Below are 26,086 nucleotides of genomic sequence, written 5' to 3'. Positions count from 1 at the left end.
GAATGTGGAATCTGAATGAAAGTGAAAATGTTGCAAATGAATGATGAAATGAGCCATAGCCCCTTTCACACATACAGACCTTTCCGGATAATTACCGGCAATTTTCCAGAAAGGTCTGTTTGTGTGAACAGCCCCTTTTTTGAAAGTACTGGTAAATTCGTTCCAGCAATTTTCCAGGAAGAGAAGTTGTAACATTCCCGGTATTTTTCCGGACTGCTGCTCTGTGTGAACGCAGAAGGAAGATTGCTGGAAAGAGCGTGTCCACGTCTAGAATGCACTGATGTGAGACGTCTACTTAAGCCAAACATTCACATATACACTGTTTATGAAGATAAGAGCCGTTGAATATTTTTCCAGACACATTTAGCTGCTAGATGTTAGTCAGATAATGTTTCTCTGTTCTTTCTTAATGCCAACTGTATAAATAATTATCGATAAGATTGTATGTGTGAATGCTCTCTTCCAGTAATATTAAACGTAATGTCCTTGCCTGTGTGAAGTGTGAACACGAACAGCGTTTTTTAAATTTGCCGGTAAAGACTTTCAGGAAATTTCCCGGATATTTACTGGTAACACTGTGTGAAAGGGGTTTATGTTTTAAAGTTTGTCCCCTGTGGCTCTAAACTTAAAGTAATTCTATTATAATTTCTAAATATATTTTTTTATATAAAAGTCAACTTAGACAAATAAAAAAAAAATACTTTTTTTAAAAAGGTTATTGACAAGCAAAAAAATCCAATCTAATAATAAAATCTAATACTTTCTTTTTGGCATCAGAACTGTTTGTTCTTTATAGTTTCTCTTTGTAATCTGGCTTTTCAATGTTATATTTAGAGCTTGTTTATGCTGAATATAATCTTTATTAATTTTTTATTTTTTTTAGATTTACTACTGTTATACATATTCCAGTCCTAAACAAAAGCATAGAAACTTCAATTCTGGTTAGGAAGTGCTAATTATACAAAGGAACTGTTTGTGCCCAGAGAATTAGAGTAATGTTGGAGTTCATGTTTACTTAGAATCAAGAGATCCTAAATACTAAAAACATGAGCTGCTCAAGTGAAGAGATCACTGCGGTGCATCAGATTAGACATTTGTATTATTACAATACAGTTTTTAAATTATGCTAAATCAGGTCACATTCTGAGGCATTATTAGTGGTACTTAAAAACAGTTACCAGCCAGTTGAGTAACACACGTACATATTGCATTTGGCAATGACAAGTGTTAATTTTAAAAGCCCTGGGTGGGCCACATGTTAACAATAACACAAAACTAAAAGCAATCCACAACACCATCAGTGATGAACATCAGTTTTATAACTCCTATTTAATTAAAAAAATGTTTGAACAATTAAATTACTTTGTCATTTTGTTGCGTAAAAAAAAGTTGTTCTGTCAAACAAAGATCAATCAATCTACAAAATATTTAGATAAATTAAATCAATTCTATTACAAGTTTACAGTTATTTACTGCAAGAAAGCCCAGTAAAATACCATATACAGTCTTTACAGTTGAATGCTGTCACACAACCAGCGATCGCTCTCCAGATATCGCTGGTTTTCACACGAACACCAGGACTACACTTCCGCATTTCCCAGAACTATGGCTGCGTCCGAAACCACATACTTCCATACTATATAGTACGCTAAAATCAGTATGCGAGCTGAGTAGTATGTCCGAATTCATTGAATTCGAAAATCAGTATGCGAGAAGTACCCGGATGACTTACTACTTCCGGCGAGATTCTGAAGTGCGCATCCCATGCACGCTGCGCTATCCCATAATGCCCTGTGAGAGAATTCATGAATGGAAGTGAGGCGACGCAACTGACGCAGGTAGGTCACGTGACCATGACAAAATGGTGGATGTAGTACGTCCGAATTCCATTCATACTTTTCACGTTCATACTGTATAGAACGAACTTTTCTAACGGCCGAGTAGTACGCTTAAATTCAAATGCAGTACCTACTGAGTAGTAGGCGGTTTCGGACGCAGCTTATATTTTCATACATGCACTGCTCCCAGACACCCATGCTCATTCATCTGCTTGATTGCACTCACCAGCTGAACCCTGTCAGAGACTGATAAAATACCATACATAAACCACTCATTCACTCACCCTGGTTGCCGAGTCTTGTTTATCTGTAAGGTGACATTACAACGCGTTATCCTGGTCTTGTTTTCCCGGGTTTTGATCTTAGCCTTGTTTATCCAGTTCTCCTGTTTAGCCGGCTAAATTGAAAACTTTTACAGTAACTTTACTGCATATTAGGAATTTGCGATATTAATATTTAAAGTTTAAAAAAATCTCCCCTGTAGTTTTTCACAATTTTCTGTGATTTTTTTTATTTTTATTTCTTGCGTTAAAAATGACTGATGTTGTGGTGGTAATTCCCCGAAATTTGCGGACAAGTTTGCGATGAACAACAAAAAAAAAATAATTCTATAAATATAAATTACCATATTGGGCAGACTACTATGTGCAATCTGACACAAATCATAAAAATAAAGCTTCTTTATTTTGCTCTCTTGTCCACACAAGATTTAAAACAGATCTAAAATGGTAGGGATTAATCCAAAGAAAGGTTGTATAACTCTTATTTTTGTCCACGATTTTTCTCTCTCTCAACAAATTGCTGTAAAACTCTTCAATGGCAGGGAAGAGTTTTCTCTTGTTACCTGCTGGGAAAGTATTCAACAAAAACATTTATCGATTTTACGTACAGCATAATACCAATGATTGTGAAGACGCAGGTGAGACGTCATTTTTTGAGAGACCCTCAAATACATCACGTGCGCTGTGTATGCAACATTTGTAAGTCATGTAAAACAATTAATTGCAAACTGAAATAAATATAATTTGATTATATGGTTTGGAATAGGATGTTTTATGAGATTATTAAAATTGTTCTTGCGATTATTTTGCATTCACAATAAGAATTTTGCAGAACTTTTTGTTGATTTTGTGTTAAATTCAGTGATTGCGAGATCGCAAAAAACGAGGGGGTCTGAATTCTATTACACTGTTAGACTTTACCGCAATTTTACAGTTACTTACTGCAAAAATGCCCAGTAAAATACCATACAGTATTTACAGTTCACTACTGTAATATGCACTGCATAGTGACTAAATTGAAAACTTTTACAGTAACTTACTGCATATTATGAAGTTGCGATATTCTACTGTAATCAAAGTAATCAATTTACAAAGACGATTAAAGTGCATTTTTAATAGTTTGATGAATGAAAATTACCTTTGTAAAAAACTTAAAATGCATACAATGACAATGAATAATAAAAACACTGTTGAACATGTCACTTGTTTGGGATTTATTCAATTCATTATTAAATACTATATATAAAAGGTTTTGCACTGCTAGTGTAAAATGTAAATAAATTACAGTAGAAGTACTGTAAAAACTGTCAAATTAAAATGTGGTCAAGGGCGACAAGGCTATTTTACTTAAAGTTAACTTAGGGCCCTGCTACTGTACAAAACACTTACAGTACAGGTAAGTTACTTAAAAGTTGCTGTTTTAGTAACTTGATGGCAACAGTGCTGCCATACAATAGCTACAATAAAATACAATAGAGTTTACTTTACATCTAGATAAAATAAGCTGGGAAAGTCTTGCTTGATATAACGTCGATAATGTGGATAATAAACATTTGTCCAAATATTTGAGCTCTGAACTTCACACTGCACATTTTCGAGAAACACCAAACCTGTGTCCCCGAATCAGCCTGCTTTATAGTAGTTTATTTTTAGCCATTTTCTAAAATCAACCATTCAACGTTGTGAAAGGAGAGTGATGGACTGTTATTGTCCATCATTTCAGACAAGCGAGGAAAAGCGAGGCAGAAGATGAACCGATTTGAGAGCTCTCCAGACACTTGAGAACAGAATACAGGGGTTGTACAGCTGCTGGCGATGAGCGAGCAAACATAATTATATGAGCCGGGGAGCGATGTTGAGCTCAATGAGGCAGAGAGGAAGACTCACGCTGGGTCTGACGCTCTGGAGATGCTGCTTTTGTTGACGCCTGGATCACCCAAGGATGCGGGGGGAAAACACATCTGCAGAATACTTAACCTTTCACCCAACAACAACAAACTCCATGTGTTTGATTATTTAGAAATGTTAAAACAAGGAAGCGTAAATCTCGAGGAAAACAAGCAATTAAAATAATGATGATGGAAGATGTTCAGCTGAATTCCAGAGACTCCCTCAAAAACAACAGATCAATCCAAAAGTAAAATATAGTCTTAACAACTGACAAAAACCAGCAAAGAATGTAAAAAGAAACCACTGTTATATGCATGAATTGCATCTTAATGTTCATTCCTGAATCTTTCAAATATATATTAAAATGATTGGCAGTAACTGAAGCTTTTAGTATTTCTACATTTCCACAAACAAAGTCATTACAAATTTTTTGTTATTATTACTATTAAAATATTAAAATATTGTTAAAATGAATAGTAATTTATTTACATATACAGTAATATATATATATATATATATATATATATATATATATATATATATATATATATATATATATATATATATATATATATATATATGTATGTATGTATATCGCCACCCTGTTTATTTTTTCCCCAATTACTGTTTAACAGAGAGAAGATTTGTTCAACACGTTTCTAAACATAGTTTTAATAACTGATTTATTTTATCTTTGCCATGATGACAGTAAATAATATGTGATTACATATTTTTCAAGACACTTCTATACAGCTTAAAGTGACATTTAAAGGCTTAAGTAGGTTAATTACGTTAACTAGGCAGGTTAGGGTAATTAGGCAAATTATTGTATAATGATGGTTTGTTCTGTAAACAATCAGAAAAAAATATAGCTTAAAGGGGCTAATAATTTTGCCCTTAAAATGGTGTTTAAAAAATTAAAAACTGCTTTTATTCTAGCCAAAATAAAACAAGTAAGACTTTCTCCAGAAGAAAAAAATATTATCAGATATACTGTGAAAATTTCCTTGCTCTGTTTAATATCATTTAGGAAATATTTAAAAAAGAACAAATATTCAAAGAGGGGCTAATGATTCTGACTTCAACTGTATGTATATGTTAGGGGTGTAACGATTCACCTGACTCATGATTCGATACTAATCTCATGATATGATTAAGACATGATTTTTTAATCAAACTATTTGAAACAAATTTAGGGTGAAGAGCCCTTTCTTTTTTTATTTGCTGCACATTTTTGCAAATATATATATATATATATATATTTGTACCATAACTAAATTGCTATTTTAAAAGCAAATTACAGAAAAATAAAAAACAAAAATACAAACTATAGAAAACTCATTAATATAAACAAACTAAAACTGTGACTGTTCTGGGATTTGACATTTCCAAGAAGAAACATCAGCACATCTGTTTTCTGGCATAAGCTGAGGTCTTTGCACATTTACAATCTGTCCCCTGCTGAAAAAAAAAAAAAAATTCACTGGGGACTGAGATTGGCTGGTGTGGAGAGGTAAGCCTGTGCCGTGTGTACAGAGGTGGTCAATAGACCCTTTGCTCCAGGGGACTGGCCACTGGCATTAAAAAAAATAAATAAATAAACTAATTATAACAGGGGTGGCCAACCTTGTTCCTGGAGAGCCACCTTCCTGCAGATTTCAGTTGCATCCCATATCAAACACATCTGAACCAATTAATTAACACCACTTGATAATTACAGGCAGGTGTGTTTGATTTGGGTTGCAACTGAAATCTGCAAGAAGGTGGCTCTCCAGTAACAGGGTTGGTCACGCCTGGATTATAAAATGACTTTATAGTAGGATAGAGACCAGAGTTGAACATGATCATGAAGGTGAATAACTAATGTTACTTGTATAATTAATTAGTATAAGCATAAGCAGGGCCGGAGCAAGCTGAACTGCCGCTTTAGGCAGAGGACGATCACGCCACCCTCAACCCCATTGTGAAAACGAAAGTGACCGGTTATAAAAATGAAGTGAGGTGTTGCGGACCTCTATTCTGCCACCCTGAGGATGCGCGGGTGCTGACGGAGGGAGGGAGGTGTCGGGGACACTGCGCTCTCTGTTCTGCCACCATATGCGCGGATATAACCAAGGACGCGCGGATGTCGCGGACCTCTATTCTGCCGCCCTATGGGCGGATATAACTGAGGACACGCGGATGCTGATGGAGGTGTCGCTGACGCCACTCTCTCTATTCTTGCGTCTATGCGCGAATATATCTGAGGACGTGGGTGGTGAGGGAGATGTCGCGGACATAACTGAGGACACGGGTGGTAAGGGAGGTGTAGCGGATGCCGCCCTCTCTATACTGCCGCCCTAGGCGGCTGCCTAGGTTGCCTCTATGGACGCGCCGGCCCTGAGCATAAGTGTGATATACGAAAGACGAGTTAACCTTGAACATTTTAAAATATTCAATAATAATAAGCAAATTATTAAAATATGCAACTAATTTGAAAAGGAGAGGGTAAAAATAATCTAATAGCTGCTTGTGTAACAGCACAACGTTCTCTTTCAGTCTGAAAAACATCTTCACACTTTTGCTATGAAAACACTGTTGCACCGCGGGTGAAGCAGTGGCAAAGTAGGTAGTGCTGTCGCCTCACAGCAAGAAGGTCGCTGGTTTGTTGGCGTTTCTGTGTGGAGTTTGCATGTTCTCCCTGCATTCGCGTGGGTTCCCTCCGGGTGCTCCGGTTTCCCCCACAGTCCAAAGACATGTGTCTGGGTTGCGGCTAGAAGAAGACTTGCTGAATGAGTTGGCGGTTCATTCCGCTGTGGCGACCCCGGATTAATAAAGGGACTAAGCCGACAAGAAAATGAATGAATGAATGACACTGTTGCATCGTTTATTAATAGTTTTTCTGAGTATAGACGTCTGTGACAGTAGTTTTTTACTGTGCTGACGGTTTATGTGCATCATATTCATTGTTCTGTTTGTGTAAGTAAAGATGTTTTTGCAGTATTTGCACACAGTTTGTGTTTTGTCTGGCACACCTCACCGCTGTCATTTTAGTTTGCTTTTGCTTGCCGCTGATGTGCAGGTAAATCGAGTTTGCGCCTCTATTCAAAAGATGTATCGCGATTTGTTCAACATTTCTACCGGTTTTTATCATCATATATTTGAATTGATTTTCGCAGTGAATCGTTACATCCCCATATAAATATATGTTCTAAAACTGTGACTGTGCTGGGATTTGACATTGTTCAAAAAAAAATTGGCATTAGCTGTGCACATTTCAATGTGTATTAAAGTGTGCTGCCCCACCTCTTGCACGCCGCTGATGTGCAGGTATGGTGAGTTAGCACCTGTAAACACATCGCCCCCTCTGTTTAAAAAATGTGATCTGTTTAACATTTCTACTGGTTTTAGTAGTCACATATTTGAATACATTTTTAACTGGCTCACTGTGAATCGTTACATCCCTAGTATGTACTGTATATGTTAAATTTTTATTCTTTTTCAAACAAGTGATGCTTGACAGACCATGGAAATTTTGACCGTATTATATATTTGGGTAACACTTTACATTAAGGTTTATTAGTTAATGCATTTACTAACATGAACTAATCATTAACAACACTTGTACAGCATTTATTAATCATAATTGAACATTTACTTATGCATTATTAACATCCAAGTCCATGCTTGTTAACATTGGTTAATGCACCATGAGTAAACATGAATTAACAATGAACTACTGTATTTTCATTAACTAACGTTAACTAACATGAACAAATACAGTAGTAAATGTATTGTTTATTGTTTATTGTAGTAAATGCATTAATTAACATTAACTAATGAACATTATTGTAAAGTGTGACCTATATTTGTTTCTTCTGGAGATAGATTTCTTTTTTTAGTTTGGCTGGAATAAAATAAGTTTTAATTAAACAAATGTTTTAAGGTCAATAATATTAGCACTCTTAAGATTTTTTTTTTCAATTGGCTAAAGAACAAACCACTGTTGACTTACCTTACTTGTTAACTTAACTAACTTGACTAGTTAACTTTCTGTAAGTGACCTAGTTAAGCCTTTAAACTGCACTATAAGTGTAATGCAAGAAAACTAGTACATATTATGTACTGTTTATGTCAAAGACTAAATAAATTAGTTCGTTAAACTATTATGTTTAAAAATGTGTTAAAATCTCTGTGTTAAACAGCAATTGAGAAACATTTGAAAAAAAATTATGAGTTCAAAAGAGTGTGTGTGTGTGTGTGTGTGTGTGTGTGTGTGTGTGTGTGTGTGTGTGTGTGTGTGTGTGTGTGTGTGTGCGCGTGTGCATGTTTAGTGTGATTTCACAAAGTATGATATATTCTTGAAACAAGATTCCAATCAGTCAATACCCTAAAAAATAAATACAAATAGATAGCACAAATACCATATACTGCAAGCTACCTTAAAAGGCCAAACAACCAATAACCCGCATCAGCCCTCACAAAGTGTGAGTAAAGGAATGAGGCACTTACTGTTTCCGAAGGGTGGAGGTGTTGTTTGTCCCAGAGCTGTCATTCCGGTCCAGTCGGCCTCTATCTTTGTCAACAGGGGCCGACCCACATGACAGGCCTCGGGTCAGCCTCGTGTGTGTGCGGCGAGCTGGACCAGGCACTGTGGATGAGGGGACATTACCGCTGCTGTTTTGATGCACACCTCCAGCATTGTGGTTTGGTAGAGATGTCGGCTGGATCGGCTTCGAGCTCTGGTTGTAGTTGTGGATCTGTGTGGAGTTCTCGGTTGGTGTTCGGTCATGCCGCAGGTCCTGGTTCTCCTGGTTGACCCGGTCCAGTTGCGTCTCGAGCTCCTCAATGCGTTTACGTTGGGTGTCTAGAAGTTTGGCCTGGTTCTCAATGATGTTATTGAGCTCCAGAAGATACTCCACAGCCCGACTTGGGCTGTCTGGGTTGGACTCCATAGTTTGGGTCTTACCTTCCCCCCCCACCTGAGAGGTTCAGTGGGGGGGAGATAAAACAATTGAGCCTAAAAGTTGAAGCTTAATAGAGCTGTCTTTATCCTATATATCTCAACTTCAGTCTCAACACTTGAAAAACACCAGCTAAGAACATTTAGAGCAGCATTATTATAGGCATCAAGTGCATCTTCATCTGTGAACCTTCCAGCTGTTAAAATGTTGGATAACTTCAGTTTTCAGCAAAAGAGTTCAAAGATCAAGAGCTTTTGTATATTAGCTGTGATTGTACTTCAAGTTTGTAAAGAAAATCTATGCAGAAAAAGTAATAGAAAGAAAAAGAATTGCTTGAACAGTTCTGAGCTCACTGACCAAAAAATCCATTTCAGTTCATGTGTTGACACTATACCATAAACACAAGTCTAAAGAAATGATATCTGAAGTTCATTTCTGTTTCCACAAACCCAGTCTTTACAAAATCCAGTCATCTTGAGATTTGCTGTGCTACACACAACTCCCGCATGCTGAGGTAGCACAGTGGAAAATGAGGAACAGCAGCAAAAAGATACAAATCCAATCCCTGAAATCCACTATAGCTTGACAGAGACAACATACTGTAAAATTAAAGTGAAGAAAATGCTTTCTTCGTTAGCACAAAAGTAAAATTCTATAAAGCTGAATCATATATGCAATGTCCAACTTCAATAAACTGCCATTATATAAAGCACCAAAGGAGGCATTTTTAAGTAAAGCGTTAAAAGTATGAAAGAATTGCACGCGCTGAGCGCGCGCCCTTCTTATTCCTCTTCTTCAAAATAATCTGTCAAATATGCTTTTTAAAATAAAATTGACACATATGGCTCCACATGTTAAAAAGAACCTACTTACACCTCTCTTTTCTTCAACCCATTTTTAACGAGTAGCTTTCAGTTCATCGCTTGCGCTCCGCTTTCTTCGTAAAAATTGCGCGTCTTGTTTGTTTATTAACCTCGACGTCAGTCTAAATGACAGCGTCGTTTAAGAGTCACTGCTTTTATCTATTCTTGCACACATCATCAGGACTTTTCCTAGACGTAAACCGAGATGCACCACCTGCTGTAAAGTTCCGCGCTCCTCTGTATTCCCGAAGTGACCAATGCTCTGCGCGCGGATGCTCTTGGTCTCGTGGATGCTCAGGTTCGTGCGCGCCTTTTTCACCTGACAGATCCAACAGCAACTGGCAAGCAGAGATGCGTTAAACTAGTCTTTCCAGCGCTCGTCACACAGGCAACCCACGCAAGATCTTTTCATCGCACAACAGAGAGAGAGAGAGATTTCAACAAATGAAGCTCAAGCAAACACATTAGGCATATTAATGATGTAAATATACCAACATAAATCACCATGGTAACAATATATCTACAGTAAAATAGAGAGTGATTTACTTACTAAAAAAAACAACAACAACAGAAAACCAGAACAGAATTTGTCCATTTTAATGGTTTCTTTGGGTCTTTAATGGTTTCTTTTGGGTCTTTTTTCCTCCGGCTTAGTCCCTTTATTCACCAGTGTTCACCATAGTGGAATGAACCACCAACTTACCCAGCATATGTCTTACACAGCGGATGCCTTTTTAGCTGCAACCCAGTACCAGGAAACATCCATACACACTCATTCACAAACGTTCACTACACAGACAATTTTGTTTATTTAATTCACTTATAGCATATGTCTTTGGACAGTGGGGGAAACCGGAGCACCTGGAAAAAACCCACACGAACACAGAGAGAACATGCAAACTTGCACGCAGAAATGCCAACTGGCCCAGCCGGGACTCGAACCAGCAACTTCTTGCGGTTAGGCGACTGTGCTAACCACCGAGCCACTGTGTCGCTCCTGTTATTATTTTTATTCTTTAGTTTTTTTCTCTTTTTTTATTACCGTCCTTTGCTTTATTTACCAAAACACTGTAGAAAACATAAAATTTGACTTTGTTACATTTGTATACATTTTTACTTCTTTAAAAACAGTTGATCATTTTGTAAAGTTTTTAATAGTATTTGTAGTTGAAACCATTGGAATTTCTGTAGTTTTCAATATGATGATTTCAATTGCTGTTCTCTTGTTTGCTTGCTTGTTTATTTATCTATTTATTTATAAGTGGATTAACTTTTTTAACTGATTCAATGATAACCTGACAACACTAAAAAATGATTTGCTGGCTTAAACAGCATTTTAATATTAATAATTTAACCTTAATCTGCCAAATGTAAAAAAAAAAAAAAAATTAAAAAGACCTGCTGGTTTTAGCTAGTCAACCAGCCTGGTTTTAAAGGGTTTTGGTTTGGTTTCCAGTCATTCTAGCGTGGTCATATAGTCAGGCTGGAAAATGACCAGCTAAAACCAGCTTATCCAGACTGGTTTTAGCTGGTCATCTCCCAGCCTGACCATCTTGACCAGACCAGGCTGAAAATGGCTGGAAACCAGTCTGGCAATGATCAAAACCTCTCTAAAATCAGGCTGGTTGACCAGCTAAAAGCAGGCAGCCAGCCTAAGCTGCTTTAAGCTAGATTTTTCAGTGGGTTTATTATGCAATTATTAAATAAACACACATTTACAAACTATATTAAATATTGCTGTTTGTCACTTGCCCACAGCATGCAGTAATTAGTTATTAGTTAATTTATAATTGACTGTTAAGCATCTAATCAAGAAGAAATTTTATTAAAAATAACAAATAACAAAACAGAAATTAAAGAAACTGTGTTAAACCATTACTCTTTTGTTACCATTACTATTGTTGAGCTGTGCATCGATGGATTTGCTATTCAGTGTTTGGACTTTCAGTACTGAATATTAAAGCACACTGAACTAAACTGCACTGAACTTAAACTCTGAACACTGAACTGACACCGTTTCAACACACTATAATCTTCTATGTGAAGCAGCTTTGACACAATCTACATTGTAAAAGTGCTACAGAAATACAGATGAATTACTGTCCATTATAACAGAACTGTGCTTGTTCATTTAAATGAAACACAAACATACCATAAACATACAATTCCACAATTCTTAACATATAAATAATAATAATAATAATAATAATAATAATAATAATAATAATAATAATAATAATAATAATAATAATAATAATAATAATAATATCTCAAAAAATAATATTATAGAAATGTTATTTCTATTATATCAATGGAATCAGGTACTTTTTCAATATGCTTTAGTGTCATCTACTGCTCAGGGCAGAAATTACACCCACATTCAGTCCTGCATGCACACACAGACATGCACACAAAGCAAGGAAATGCACTCCAGGCTGATCTCAGGTAGATACATGACTGTTTAATATAACTCTTTAATATAATTTGTTACCTGCATTTGGGTTACAATGGATTATAACAATATAATCATAATAGAAACATAATATCATATGTATATATAGAACTATAATTATATATTTATATGTATTTACAATTGGTACATATGGCCATAGACATTAGTATGGACATCGAGAGACTCTAAAATGGGCCCTTCAGACTGCACGTGTACTTAATACAGAGATGTTAGTGAAGCTTATGTGGCATTGGCTCATACTCTGAATATTACGATATGTTTCAAAATATGCGGACCACCAACACCCGACTGACTTCAACACGCTGATCCCAGACCTGCTGGGGTGCACAGGTTTACACTGCTTTCCCAATTATTCTAAATGGCATCGTCTTATGCATAGTTTAAATGTGCATACAAGAGTAGAACACACAGGATGAACATTATTAGGTGATGTTTTGCATTTGATGACTTGAACTTAATTGAATCGAGGAACACAACTGATAAATATAGTAGTAGGCACAGTTTTTTTATGAGGTTAATGCTAAAATATCAGTATATTTAGTTAAGCTACAGTTAACAAGAGCATAATACAGTCAACCTCTCTCTTACTATTTCATCAATAAAGATAAAGAGAAAAAACCCTGGGTGCATTAAACTAAAGAGGTTTTGCAGGCTTGGCGCTAAGCCACATAATATTGCAAACTTCAACTCATCGGTACCAACATTCTGCACAATGGTCTCTCTTTTTTATTTGGTTGACAGACACAACTGCTGTCATTGTCTTTTTTAATGATTACTATTCATATTTCATAGAGATTCACGTCAGAGTTTAACAGATACTGCATCTGAAATGAATACATACTGCATCTCCGTCAGTTATTTGGAGTCAATCCGAGTGTTATTCAAAGCTGGAGGAAATGATTCAAGGGGAATACAGTAGACTTTTCACTGTAAATAGCAAAAAAAGTATTGAGATCACAGAGGCCAAGGTCAGCAGACAAGAGAAGACTTTTGTTTGCAAGGCAACAATAGGAGCTACTTTGAGGGTATTTACTGTATAGGGCTTGCTCCAAAAATAAATACATAAATAAAATTATATTTACATATCTGTTCCCTGAGATATCAGAGACCCAGAGGGCACAACAAATAATCATTTATCTATACTTTTTACGGGATGCTCTTAGAGAAATATGGCAAATACAGTTTATGGCCTTTTAACAGTTAACATGTAGACACGTCATTCACAAGAAGGTTTACCTAGGCAATCACCCCTCAAAGGAATGCTCCACTTTTGGGAGAAGTAGGCTCATATTAGAGTTAAATAGCTGAGCTTGACCATTTTTAAATCCATTTAGCCAATCTTTGTGGCTGGCAGAATCACTTTTAGCTTACTTAGCATAATTCATTGAATTGAATTAAGAAGTTAGCATTTCATTTAAAAAATAAATAAATAAATAAAAGGTTTATAGAATTTTCCTATTTAAAGTTTGATTATTTTGTATTTACATTATGTACTAAGTCCAATAGAATATTAGAAGTTTCAAAAACCTCCTTATTTTTTAAAGTGATGGTCTAATGCTCTAATCCAATTCAACGATTTATGCTACGCTAAGCTAAATGTGCTCTCGCTAGGACTAGAGATCAGCTGAATGGGTTTAAAAATGGCTAAACTCAACTGTTCAACTCTAGAGGACCTGTAAAATGTGCCTATTTCCAAAAGAAGTAGAGCGTTCCTTTAAAAATTAATGTAGCAGAGATAGGGCCTGTTTCAAGAGGACAAGCACAATAGGTATTGCAAAAATCATTCAATGTTCAATTTTCAAACATGAACTATTGAATACTGTTCAAAAGTTTGCTGTTTAAAGACATTTAATTGCTATTTGCTCAAAAATACTTATTTGATGAAAATACACTCATATATTACAATTATGAATGTTGTTTTATTAATTTGAACATATTAACATTTTAATTTTAGTAATGACAAAACCAATTCAACAGCCGTTAATTTTGTCTTTAGTGTCCTATAATCCACCAGAAATTACCATAATATACTGATTTTGGGCTCAGGAAACATTTTTTATGTTTATATTACTTTATATTACTGTAAAGTAACTAAACCCATTTGAGGAAACTAATTGCAACAAACCATTTAAAATCAAAAACTAATCCTAATGAGTACTGTGAACTTAATCTTTTTGAGTAAATGAAGCAATTTGAGCACAGTTAAACCCAATAAATGGTCATATTCTGGAACAATAGAATATCTGGTAATCTGGTGTTCACAGTTTATTATTGTCTTTTTATTCAATTTCTCTTGTACTGTATTAGTTAAATGTTTAGTTTATGTCTAGTGTGTGTCATATTTTTTGTTTTAAATTGCACATTGGAGTATGGAAGAAACACAATTTCAGTCTTCTGTGTAATGTACTGTTGCATGGTTTGATTGACAATAAAGTTGACTTGAACTTGAACTTGAAGAACAAACCTCAAACCAATCGAGTACTGTAAAACCCAATAAGTTAAGGCAACTTAAACCATTAGAGTTAAAAAAAATCTATATGAGTACTGTGAACTTACTCCATTTGAGTTAAAGTAATAAGGTATTTAATTAACTCATTACCTTCAACACTGAGTTCTTAAATGTGTAGAATTAAGTCAATTTTGAATGAACTACACTCATTTCATATACAAATGTTGACTGTTGGGTTTTACAGTGTTTAAATGCTGTAACAGTTGTTGTTATCTACCGTTTTTCATGTTTTTTATACATTCTATTTCTGACCTCAAACTTTTGAACAGTAGCACTTAATAATCATCATTCAGCATTTGATCTGTAGCTAATAAAATGATAGACTTTCTCTGGTTGACATGGAGCATTGTTTAAGATTAAAGTGACTCCAAACTTGGTTCTGAATAGAAAAAAAGAACATCTGGGCTACAGGTAAGAACCTTACTTTTGCTATAACATTAAAGAAAATAATTGACCCAACACACACAATCATTTTGTTGCATACGAGTTCAACATTCTGTACAAACAGTCTGGTGCAAAAATAAAGATGTTGTGTTGATAACTGCAGACTTTCTTTGTGGTGGACAAAGTGGAAGAGGGGAGAGATACTGTATGCCTGAGAGAGCAAGCTGGAGTGGGAGAGAATATATTTATATACTTCTTTCCTGTAAATAGTGTTTGCTTGTGCAAAACAAAACTATAACGCTTTTTGTGAATTCTTTGCAGTTGGTAACTTGTTCTAGATGGTTGTGCACTAAACAGACTTCTACTTGAAACTTGGCATCTTGGCATTGTGTACTATGAAACTGTTGGCACGAACTGCTTGTTATTTTCCTCTTTTGCAAGTCTGGTTGCATAAGCCCCTGCTTGATGTATAAATGTAAATGCATTTAAACTGCTTACTGTTGAAGTCAAAAGAGCCACCCACTTAAGTATTCACAGGACTGATACCCGAGAACTCTGCGTCATGAGTACAAGGATGCAGCATGTGAACGATTCAGCACACTGACTTTGTAGGACAGCCACAAAACCACAGATAGTTTTAAATCGCAATATACAACTGAAAGCCAATTGTCTCAGTAATTTAATTTGTTTGAACCTTCAGATTCCAGATTGTCAAATAGTTGTATTGTATCTCAGCCAAATGATGACCACTCCTAACAAACCACACATCAATGGAAAGCTTATTAATTCAGCCTATAGATAATGTAATCTCAAATTAGGAAAAAAGACCCCTATGGCTGGTTCTGTGGTCCTATAAAAAAGTTGCTTTTGTTGTTTGGTCAAACTACTTATTTAAAATGAACCAAAACAACACAGTTTTTGAGTTTTTTGGGGGACAGCTTAACTGTTTAATATTCAACCTACTTAAATAATAATTCATTTATTAATTAAAAACTAATGTTAACTCAATTAATTCATCTTGTCCCAACTCAATTTGTGTGTAATTGTGGATTTTTTGCTCTGTACAAAATAAAAAATGCATTGTTTCACACAATTAATTCATTTTGAGCAATTTTAGCTTAGCTTAGCATAAATCATTGTATCATATTAAACAATTACCATCTAGTTAAAATTTTTTTAAAGAGTTTATAGTATTTTCCTATTTAAGGTGTGATTATTCTGTAGTTACATCATGTACTAAAAAAAATAGTAAAATGAGATGCTAATGGTCTAATCCAATTCAATGATTTATGCTAAGCTAAATGTGCTCCCACCAGGACTAGAGATCAGCTGAATGGGTAAAAAAAATGGCTAAACTCAACTGTTTAACCTGTAAAATGTGTCTATTTCCAAAAGAAGTAGATCAGTCCTTCGAAAATGAATTTAGCAGAGATAGGGCCTGTTTCAAGGAGACAAGCACAATATTGCAAAAATCATTCAGAGTTCAATGTTTTAAACATGAACTATTGAATACCGTTCAAAAGTTTGGTGTCTAAAGACATTTAATTGCTATTTGCTTTAAAAAGACTTATTTGATGAAAATACATTCACTTTACAGTTTAGAATGTTGTTTTTTTATTTGAAAGTAACATTTGAATTCAGGCCCGGATTGGCTAATCGGGAGGACCAGGAGAATTCCCGGTGGGCCGGTCCGTTTTTTGGCCGCGAGGGCCAGTGTCCCTAGCTCCAGAATCTGTTGCTCTCAGCAGTCACACTTTTTAAATTAATTAATTTACTTACTTGACTACAGTCTTCTTATTCATTATTTTACCGCAGCTCTGCTCTTTTTATATATAACCAGCCTACAGGTCAGTCTGTCATATACAACTGTTGCGGTCCAGTGGTTAGCACGTTAAATTACGAAGCTGTCGACCCGGGTTTGATTCTCGTCTGAGTATGTTTTTTTTTATTTTAGTTTTATTGTTAAGACATATAATACTGTTAGGGTTTTGAACATTTAAAGTTCTAAAGCAGCTGTTTTCTCAAAAAAAAAAAAAAAAAAGATGTGATAGTGTAATTAGAAACTGAATTGGAAATGACCTTATTTTAATATAGTCAGTCGTGAACTGAGGTGGGCCGGTCTAAGGCTTGAAACTCCAGGGCTGAAAAAGAGTCCCACTCCGGCCCTGTTTGAATTGAATGCATTTTGCATTTTATTTTCTTATTTTGTCCCAACACAAATGGATTAGCTTAACAGGTTTAACGAATGTATGTGCATTGAACATAAAAAATGTATTTGTCCAAATGAAATCTCAAGAATTGTGTTGTTTTAGCTCATTTAATTTAATTTAAAAGTAGTCTAAATTAATCTAATTGATTTAGAAGTGTGTTACAATACACAATAAACTATCTCTTGCTGCATTTGGCTTTATTGCAACGTTAAACCTAAATATGATCAAATTCACCAGCGTAAGAGACCTAAGCAAAAGACAATAAATCAACATTCTGTTCCTCCACTTTTCCCCATCATCCTGATCTCCTTACCCTCTCTAATGAGTCTCTCCAAGCTCGGTTTTAACCACAGGCCTGGAAGTAAGGGCTCCTGGAAATTGTGTTTGCTATTTAAATTACACCTTTCTGTCATATACACTGATAGACCAGAGATACTGGCTGCCGATATGCTACACTCAGACACACTGGCTCCTGACTCCGACTCTGCGTAATCAGACTGCTCAGTTGTAAGGAAAGCAAACGGCGTCCTATTGAATTCATTCTTCCCTACGGGCTCCTCCAATGAGTGGCCAGAAATGCGTCTAAGAGGGTGGGACTGAGTGTCTGGAGGAAGTACACGAATGCCCAAATAAGGCAAGCGCTTATGGAAACTTGTATCTTGCTCTCTGTTCAATTCCTCAGAAATGTCTTGATGGGTTTTTTTGTTCGTCTCCCACTCAAGCACTTCCACATTCATCTTACTCTCATTTTCGCTTTCTAATTCCCCGTCGCTCTCTGAATACAGAGACGCTTTCTCCTCCCTCTCCCGTTTTTTGTCTTTCAGCCTTTCTCTCTCTCTCGTCCACTCTTGCTCAGTCTCTCCATCCCACTCCTCCTCCTCCTCCTCATTTTCCTCCCACTGCAGTTTGGGCTGAGGAAGTCTGTGTTTATTGATGGTTTGTGTGTTCTTACTCTCATCTCCTTCTCTCTTTCTTTCTCTCACCCTCTCCTCACTCTTGCTTCGTTTTGGCCTGTCCACCCTCCTCTTGTTACCTTTTTCCATCTCTCTCCCATTTCTTTCAACCTTTTCAACCTTCATGCTTTCATCGCTGTGTCTTCTTGGTGTGTTTCTAGGCAAGCTGTATGACCTTCGTCTCCTTTCATCATCTCTTGACCTTCGCCTTCTGCCCTGACGGTCACCCTTGAGTCTTGCAGGGCTCTCGCGGTCTCCTCCGTCACTCCTCTCCCTCGGTTCTTTCCACCCTCGGTTGGTCTTCTCTGGTTTTTGAAGGCTGGATGTGGCGTCCCGTTGAGCCCGGTGGTGGCTCACTGCAGCCAAATTCGACTGAAGGGGCTGGGGTGAGGAGGAGACGGCTGTGATGTGATCACGGTCTGACAGAGAAAGACAGTCAGACAGATGAGGACAGAGAGAGAAACAGAAATGGAGGAAAAAAACTTTAATGATGGGATAGATCACAGAAAACATTTACACACGTGATTAGGTAAATTACTGCATTACTGCAAAAGTTTTTTTTTTAACCAAACACACAATATATACTGTATGTACTATATGTATATATATTTATACAACAGTTCTGTCTGGTTCTCGAATCTGATGGGCTGATAGCTGTGCAATATTCAGCAATAACAGCACTTACAGTCTCTTCATCCTTCTGTATTACTCTGCCCACATAGAGTGACAGCAGATCAATAAACTCAGTTTGACAAATATTTGCTGCTGTTGGACAACATAATGTATTTTTGCTGCTTTTTAGGCGAGAATACAGTTGTCTATATTGCAACTATGCAGTTTATTTATAAGGATAGTGAAAAAGACAGTTGATGTTGTCCATCCACAAGATGGTGACAGAGACAGCTTAATAAGCCCTTAAAGGAGAGGAACTCATTATTTTTAACTACAGCTAATCAAATCATTATAAAACTGGTAAGTTATATTTAAAGTTGATCTCGCTCTGTTGTATGTTGTAGTGCTTGTATTTATACCATAGTAATTGTAGTTTATTGAGTGTGAAATGGGACTGTATATCAGGAATTTATGTACTTTGTGGTGGCCACTCTATTTATAACTCCGAGTTACTTTTTTGGTTAGCCTTATGTTTGGTTCTAATGTGTCTCCTGTTTTTGTTACTACAGATTAGTTCAGTAAAAAGAAAGAGAGAAGAAATGCCTGCATGTGTTTAGCATTTTCCTTATCGCAAACACAACAGTAATATAGTAGTGTTTATGCTGCTTTAGCTTTTTCAGGGATAATTATTGTGATTCCCTGATTGCAACAGAGAAATACTAGGAAATGTCTGTAGACTGATGGCATTTCATGCCGTTCAGCCTTATAATCTTAAAATGTGAGCACTATCACCTGTTTTGTCATTATTTTAGATATTATGCTAGAGAATCATTAAAATACTAGCTCAAAAGTGACGTTGGTAAGTAACAGCTTCTGCTGTTCTAACGTTGTCAGCTGCAGATGTGAGTAACAACTTCCTCTAACAAAAGGATTTTTAGACTCTCGTGTTTGATTTTCTTTTTTATATACATTATTATGTTGTCGAATTGTTATATACTTACAATATCACACTCGTAGCAGTGCAATATGGCAACTTATCATGACTGGTGGGACACTAAGGCATGAGGCTGCTTATGCCTCCCACCAGTGCCGATATACAGCCATAAGGCACTGCTACGAGTATATTGTATATTGCTCATATCATATTTTTAGGGTTTGTGTGTTGCCATAATAGCCCTGATAAGGACAATATCCGCCAAGCTCCAAAATTGACAAAAATGCACAATAACTGCACATTTAATGGCAGAGGAGAGGAGTGTGGGGGGTGGCACATTTTTTGGCAAATTAAATAGTTGTTAGTTTAAGATTCCACAAAAGAAGCACAATGCCAGCAAATAAAAGGACACGGCAAGGACAGAATGTGATGAATTTAGGGAAACTTGGAATATAAATTGTAAATATTGACAAAGACAAACCAGTAACTCAGAGAACCAAGGGCTTTGCTATAATAATGGGCTATATGCTTTAATTTAAAATAAGCCAGCTCAGGTACTTCTGGTAAACTGTTATACCATTATAAACTTGTTACGTTTAAGGAATGGTTTGCTTAAAGTCAATGATCTTTACTGCTTGATTTAGATACATTATAAAGTGGGTCTCATACTGAACAAGCAGCTCTGCATTAAATTCCATTGTTATTTTCAATGGAGTTTTGGTGCTTGCCTGCTGCTCCTGACAGCGCTTGCGTTTAAACAGCCTTTCATCTAGTTTTACACTTGAACAACTAAATGAATGCTTAAGTCTATTTAACAGACTATAGTTAACTTACATTTTAAATGCAATTAAAAGAACCTTATTAAAATAGTTTTAATAAAAGCTTAATTTAGAGCTTGACGGTTATGGTCACTAACTGCTGTCTTTAACTGATGAAGGCACACAACTGAATTTTCTTTTTTCTCTTCTGATTTTGAGTGCAGACCTTCTTTGGTACTTGTCATTTGAAAGAAATTTGGTCACAGCACCAAACTTATCTGGTAGAGCACAGTGATTTACATTTGATTCACTCACTGCTCTTTAAAATAACATTGTTATATAAACAATATTTTAGTATTATATAGACTTTAAAGAATTATTGTCAGGATTACCAGCTAAAATGCCCACAAGCTCCACTATGGGACACTCTATTATTGAATTCTGTTACTCTGAGAGAGTCTATTTCCCATAAACCACTGCACTGATTAATCATCCAGCTGATACACATTAGCTGGACTATTGTATTGTTTGTATGTAGATTTCTAAATGCTTTACTATTTCTAAATGTTTGCTGTCTGTCCTGAGCCTCAACTGGTTTTTGGATTGTCCTATTAGCCTGTCTTGCATTTGGATCCTCACTTACATTTCACACTCTTGGTATGTAACAATTAATTTAAATTCATTTTTAAATTCAATTTTAAAGTCATTTGAATGGTTTGAAAAGCTTTTGCTTTTACTACTTTACTAGCAAGACAACTATCCTTTTAAAGTGGAAACATGTAGTTGCTAAAAAGAAGTGTTTACTTGCATTAAATTAAAAAAAGAGACTTACTTACTAGTTCTTTAAAGACCTTTGACAAGGTGTGGTGCCCCTTTTAAGATTATTTGCTGGCTAACTCTTTTGATTCTTAAGCTGCGAAATATGAATACATATTTATTATTGTTTTCTTAGTTTCTGTACTTATTAATTATGTTTTTTCAGTTTTTTTTCAATGGTATGTTTTAGGCTGTTGAGGGAGGGAAGTGTTTATTTAAGGGGAGTGTTAGCAACAACATGGAAGGATAATTATAAAATGAATGTTGTAATTGATATCCAATGTAGAAAATAATAAAAAGAAATTTGAAATAAAGTCATTTGTGTTTCACTTTTAAAAATATCAACATGTTTGGAACACTATGAGATTAAGTAATAATAACAGAGCCTTCTTTTTTTTTGGTCGATTTTTTGACACTAACAAACAATGTTAAAAAAAGTTCAGTGCAGATTTGAGAAGACAAAACAAGTAAATATTCAGTAAGTTCAAGTAAAATGAAAAGTCAATTATGGTTTCTAGAGTTCTGAAAATCAATCACAATGAATGTTCCTGAGCACTTCAAGCGTGTCGCTGGGGTCTTTTGTCAGCCTCTTCAGTCAGGACTTTGAGGTCATTCTGAATGTGCGGCGTGCTTCACATTTAAAGCCGCAACTGACTCATTAAAACTGAGCGCTAAGAAGCTTTGAAATGCAAAAATGCCTGTTTGATATGCTAATTATGAACTAGTTAATTGTATGCATTAAGTATGACATAACAGTAAAGAGAGAAGAAAAAGAAAGATAAAATTTTTTACAAATATTATAAACTGAAATAATTAGGGCTTCCAAAGTTAATATTACATGATGACGATGATATATGATATATAAATATATCGAAAATATTAAATGGGACACTTTACGCAGTTTAAACAAGTGTTTAAAAAAAAATCAAGATTACAAAAAATTTAATTGTCTAATATAATTAACTATTGTTGTTTTAAGAGACTATCATTTCCATTTAGATTTGTAAGAATAGTGCAGCCATTTTGTCAAGTCATTGTGAGGAGAAATTAATTACCATTCAAGATAAACAGAAGAAAAAGATACACCATTGATGTGAAGTGATGATGAGAGGGCCAATAATTGCTGCAAATATCAAAAGATCTTGCAACATATTTTCTCTCATTAGACAAGGAGATAAATGCACTTAAAATAAATGGAGAACATTTTGAAAGGGGGAATAAAAAACAGTTCCTAAAATCAAAATTAATGTGTTTATACTTGCCATCTGACCCAAATATTTTAAAAAGGTGAAACTATTCTCTTACAGAAACATCTGAAGCTTGACTCTGAATTCGGAATGTTTTGATTTTTTTTTGTTCCATAATTAAATTTATTTAATTGGTTTATAAACATACCTTTGCTATTTTTTTCCTATTTTTCTAATTCTCTTTATATACAAACAATGAAAAAAAGATTGGTAACACTTTACTTAAAGGGCACATCATGAAAATGAATGAGATTTTATGCATACTTCTGGAAAGTGTTGTTAAGTGTCATTCACTCAGTTATGTCATTAAATGGAAAGATGACATTGTTTGAAATGTCTTTGGTATGACAACTTGACATAACCAAATACATCATAACCTGTTTGTCAAGGCAATTTGACATTACCAAGACAACATAAATTGTCATGATTGTCACAAGGTCATTATACTGTCTATATATTGTCAGAATATTATACACTACAGTATTTTGACACTTTTAATAATACATTTTAATAGCAGGTGGCATGGTGGCTCACAGCAAAAAGATTGCTGGTTCGAGACCTGGTTGGACCAGTTTTCATTTCTGTGTGGAGTTTTTATGCTCTCCCTAAATTGGTGTGGATTTTCTCTGCACGCTCTAGTTTCCCCCACAGTCCAACGACGTGCTATAGGTGAATTGAATAAAAAAAAATTTTTACCGTAGTGTATGAGTGTGTGTGAATGAGTGTGTTTGGGTGTTTCCGAGTATTGGGTTGCAGCTGGAAGGGCATCTGCTGTGTAAAACACATGCTGGAATAGTTATAGGCAACCTCTGAAATAGAGTCTAAGCTGAAGGAAAATTATTGAATGAATTTTAATAGCAAAAAAAATGTATCAAAAGGAAAAAGTGACCAAAAGTATTTTTTCATGACAGTTATAATGGCTTCATAAGAATCATGTTCATGACAGATTTATAACAAGTTATTTTGTGTAGGTAATGTCATCATGTCAGACAGATTATGCTTTATTTGTTAAGTTTTTGTAAAGACACCTCAAACTATTTTATTATTAATCTTAGTCATCTTATAATTTTAATTGAACAACAGCTTTAAAATATTAATACATAACCATAACTGGAAGTTAATTAGCTTCATCTGGAATTATCCACAAACATCATCACTATTTTAAAAGTGAAACATATAACAGCCAGTGGTTGAACTTGGTGTTGAACTCCTGGATCAAAACATATTTTCACTCTGCTCCTCTTCTGACGAATCAACGCAAGCGCAGTTGCCATATTGATGTGAGTGTGCCTGACTATTGAGCCTAAAAGCTGATTTAAGGCTGATTTAAACCGTTTTCTAACTAAAAGCAATGGCACATGATAGAGGAAATACTTTCCATACTAAGAGTAGTTTTTGTCCTAACCAACACCTGAAATTTGTAATTTAGAAATGGCTTTTATTTCTCACAGGTAAGCAACAATCACATCAAGTGCTTTATTCAGTGTCAAATGCTAATAATATGAATGTGAATGCCAATTTACTAGACAATTATTGCCATACAACTAAAAGCAGCAGCAGATAGTTCCCCTCAGATTTTGAAAATAAATAAACCCTTTGAAAATATACTTCAGTGCATGCCAACAAATGTCAGTGATTCAGCATTTAAATTTAATCATGTTAAATATGTTTAATATGTATTAATTAGATTATAAACCTAAAGATTCCGTGAGTGAGTGCATATTATGTGCTATTGATTTCTATCATGTTCTGTCAGGTGGAAACAGCCAAATTGTATCGTTGCTAATCTCATCATGTAGCGTGTTGTTAGGACATAAGGTTACAATGTAACCTGTTCACCTTATGTTTACTTCTGTAATATTTATATTATTTGCTAATAACCACCTCATGTGGAACTCTGAATCTGTGTCTCATTTTGGATTCTGCTACTGTCCACCGGAGGTAGCAGTTTTGGTCCCAGGCACATGCTTTGAGAGCCTTCCTGACTGAATGATTGAAATACTGTATGCTGTTTTCCATGAAGGCAACCCAGGATAAGGAAATATAATTGGCTAAACTGTGGGTGGGTTAAAAGAACCAAAACAAAGACAGACGTTCTGGTGTTATGCCGGGAGGCGCACCCCTGCCATAAAATGCATCCCCTCTGAAATGTCCATCTATTAACTAAATTTGATTGAGTCATTACACTAATGAGAGTGACTGAGGTGAGTTTCATAAATGGAACCCTTCCTTTACAGAAGATAAATACATACATAAATTTACATTAAATACAATACAAATGAGATTAAGTAAATTGTTTGATGTGTGGTTTAGTTTAAAACAACAACAACAACAAATTTATGTTCCATGTAGCCTAAATGTCTGTTTAAAAGCCACCAAAAAGCCTCATTTTTGGCTACACTACAGTCAGTAGTATTATTTTACATTTATTGGTAAACCTAAAGCACTTTAAAATGCACTGCACTTCTTGTCCTTGCTTTATCCATCAAAATAAACAATCTTTTTACGTTTTATTCAGTTATAGCTTTTGATTTTTATTTTTAAATGTTTAAATTTTAAACTGAGAATGCTAATGAGGGGCAGCATTTTGCGGCAGGGATGCATTTCTTGGCACAACAATGGCATAGGAAGCACATTTACAAAGCCGTATATTTGACTTTCACATTGTTTTTCTTACAAACAAGACTGTTCACTAAGCATGTTTCTTAAATATCTGCAAATATGATATTTTTATGCTTTGGAAGAGGCAACAACTTAAAAACAGCACTTTTAAACCATTACCTTTAATGTAATTATGCATCACAAACAGGTTGACATCACATGGGTATAATCGACAAATGACAGGGAGACCGGGAATCAGAAAGACTTATAGACAACAGAGAAATATGAAAGAGATGTAGAGAAACAGTAAAATGGAGAACTAACAGGAACAGCTACCAACCGCGTATTTTCTGTCCTTCCAATCACATAGAAACATGGTTCGCCCAGCTTGGAGTTGGTCATACAGAGAGAGAGACTGGAGAGCTCCACTGATGGAGGAGGAAGAGAAAGAGAAAGAGGGAAGGCCCAAAGAATGAAAACAAAGTATTAAATGAAATGGAGCAATAGAAAAGATTCCCTCATGGAAGTTAGGAGAATTTAATGAAGCAAACAAAAAAAAAGTTAATAGTAAATAAATAAAATGAAAAATCAGACGGGAAAATTAAACAGGAGAATCAAACAAAGTGATGCAAATTCAAAAGCAAATTGGTGGAAGGGAGCATAAATAATTTGATAACAAGACAACAAAAATTAAAAAGATGAAAAATATTAAATCAAAAAGAATAGAAAAGAGGGAAAAGTCCAAGATAAGAAAGCAGAGTGTTAGTTTGATAA

At 35.3% G+C, this 26,086-nt stretch overlaps 2 protein-coding genes and 1 long non-coding RNA gene across 47 annotated transcripts in view; 1 reads left to right on the top strand and 2 right to left on the bottom strand.

Annotated features, from left to right (window-relative positions):
- The window catches only part of iqsec2b (IQ motif and Sec7 domain ArfGEF 2b), a 179,418-nt gene extending 169,260 nt beyond the window's left edge, over positions 1–10,158 (bottom strand). Inside the window, 1 exon segment of the mRNA XM_087265109.1 lies at positions 8,501–10,158. Coding sequence (XP_087121235.1) covers positions 8,501–8,943 — 443 coding nt within the window. The 5' untranslated portion in view covers positions 8,944–10,158.
- LOC141375883 (uncharacterized) overlaps positions 1–26,086 on the top strand; it is a 270,920-nt gene that overhangs the window by 174,954 nt on the left and 69,880 nt on the right. The gene's annotated exons all lie outside the window — the stretch shown is intronic.
- The window catches only part of magixb (MAGI family member, X-linked b), a 177,533-nt gene continuing 163,703 nt past the window's right edge, over positions 12,257–26,086 (bottom strand). For 21 of the 40 annotated variants that reach the window (XM_087265117.1, XM_087265120.1, XM_087265121.1 and 18 more), the window contains one exon: positions 12,257–18,763. In XM_087265117.1, coding sequence (XP_087121243.1) covers positions 17,658–18,763 — 1,106 coding nt within the window. In that variant the 3' untranslated portion in view covers positions 12,257–17,657. Of the gene's footprint in view, positions 18,764–21,642; positions 23,259–25,636; positions 25,741–26,086 lie in introns of those variants that run through there. The other 19 variants (XM_087265145.1, XM_087265143.1, XM_087265144.1 and 16 more) reach the window with 3 other exon arrangements.

Source organism: Danio rerio, chromosome 8, assembly GCF_052040795.2.
Source record: "Danio rerio strain M-AB ecotype USA chromosome 8, GRCz13ab, whole genome shotgun sequence".
In the NCBI taxonomy this organism is placed as follows: domain Eukaryota; kingdom Metazoa; phylum Chordata; class Actinopteri; order Cypriniformes; family Danionidae; genus Danio; species Danio rerio.
This window is presented reverse-complemented; position numbering and strand designations above follow the sequence as displayed.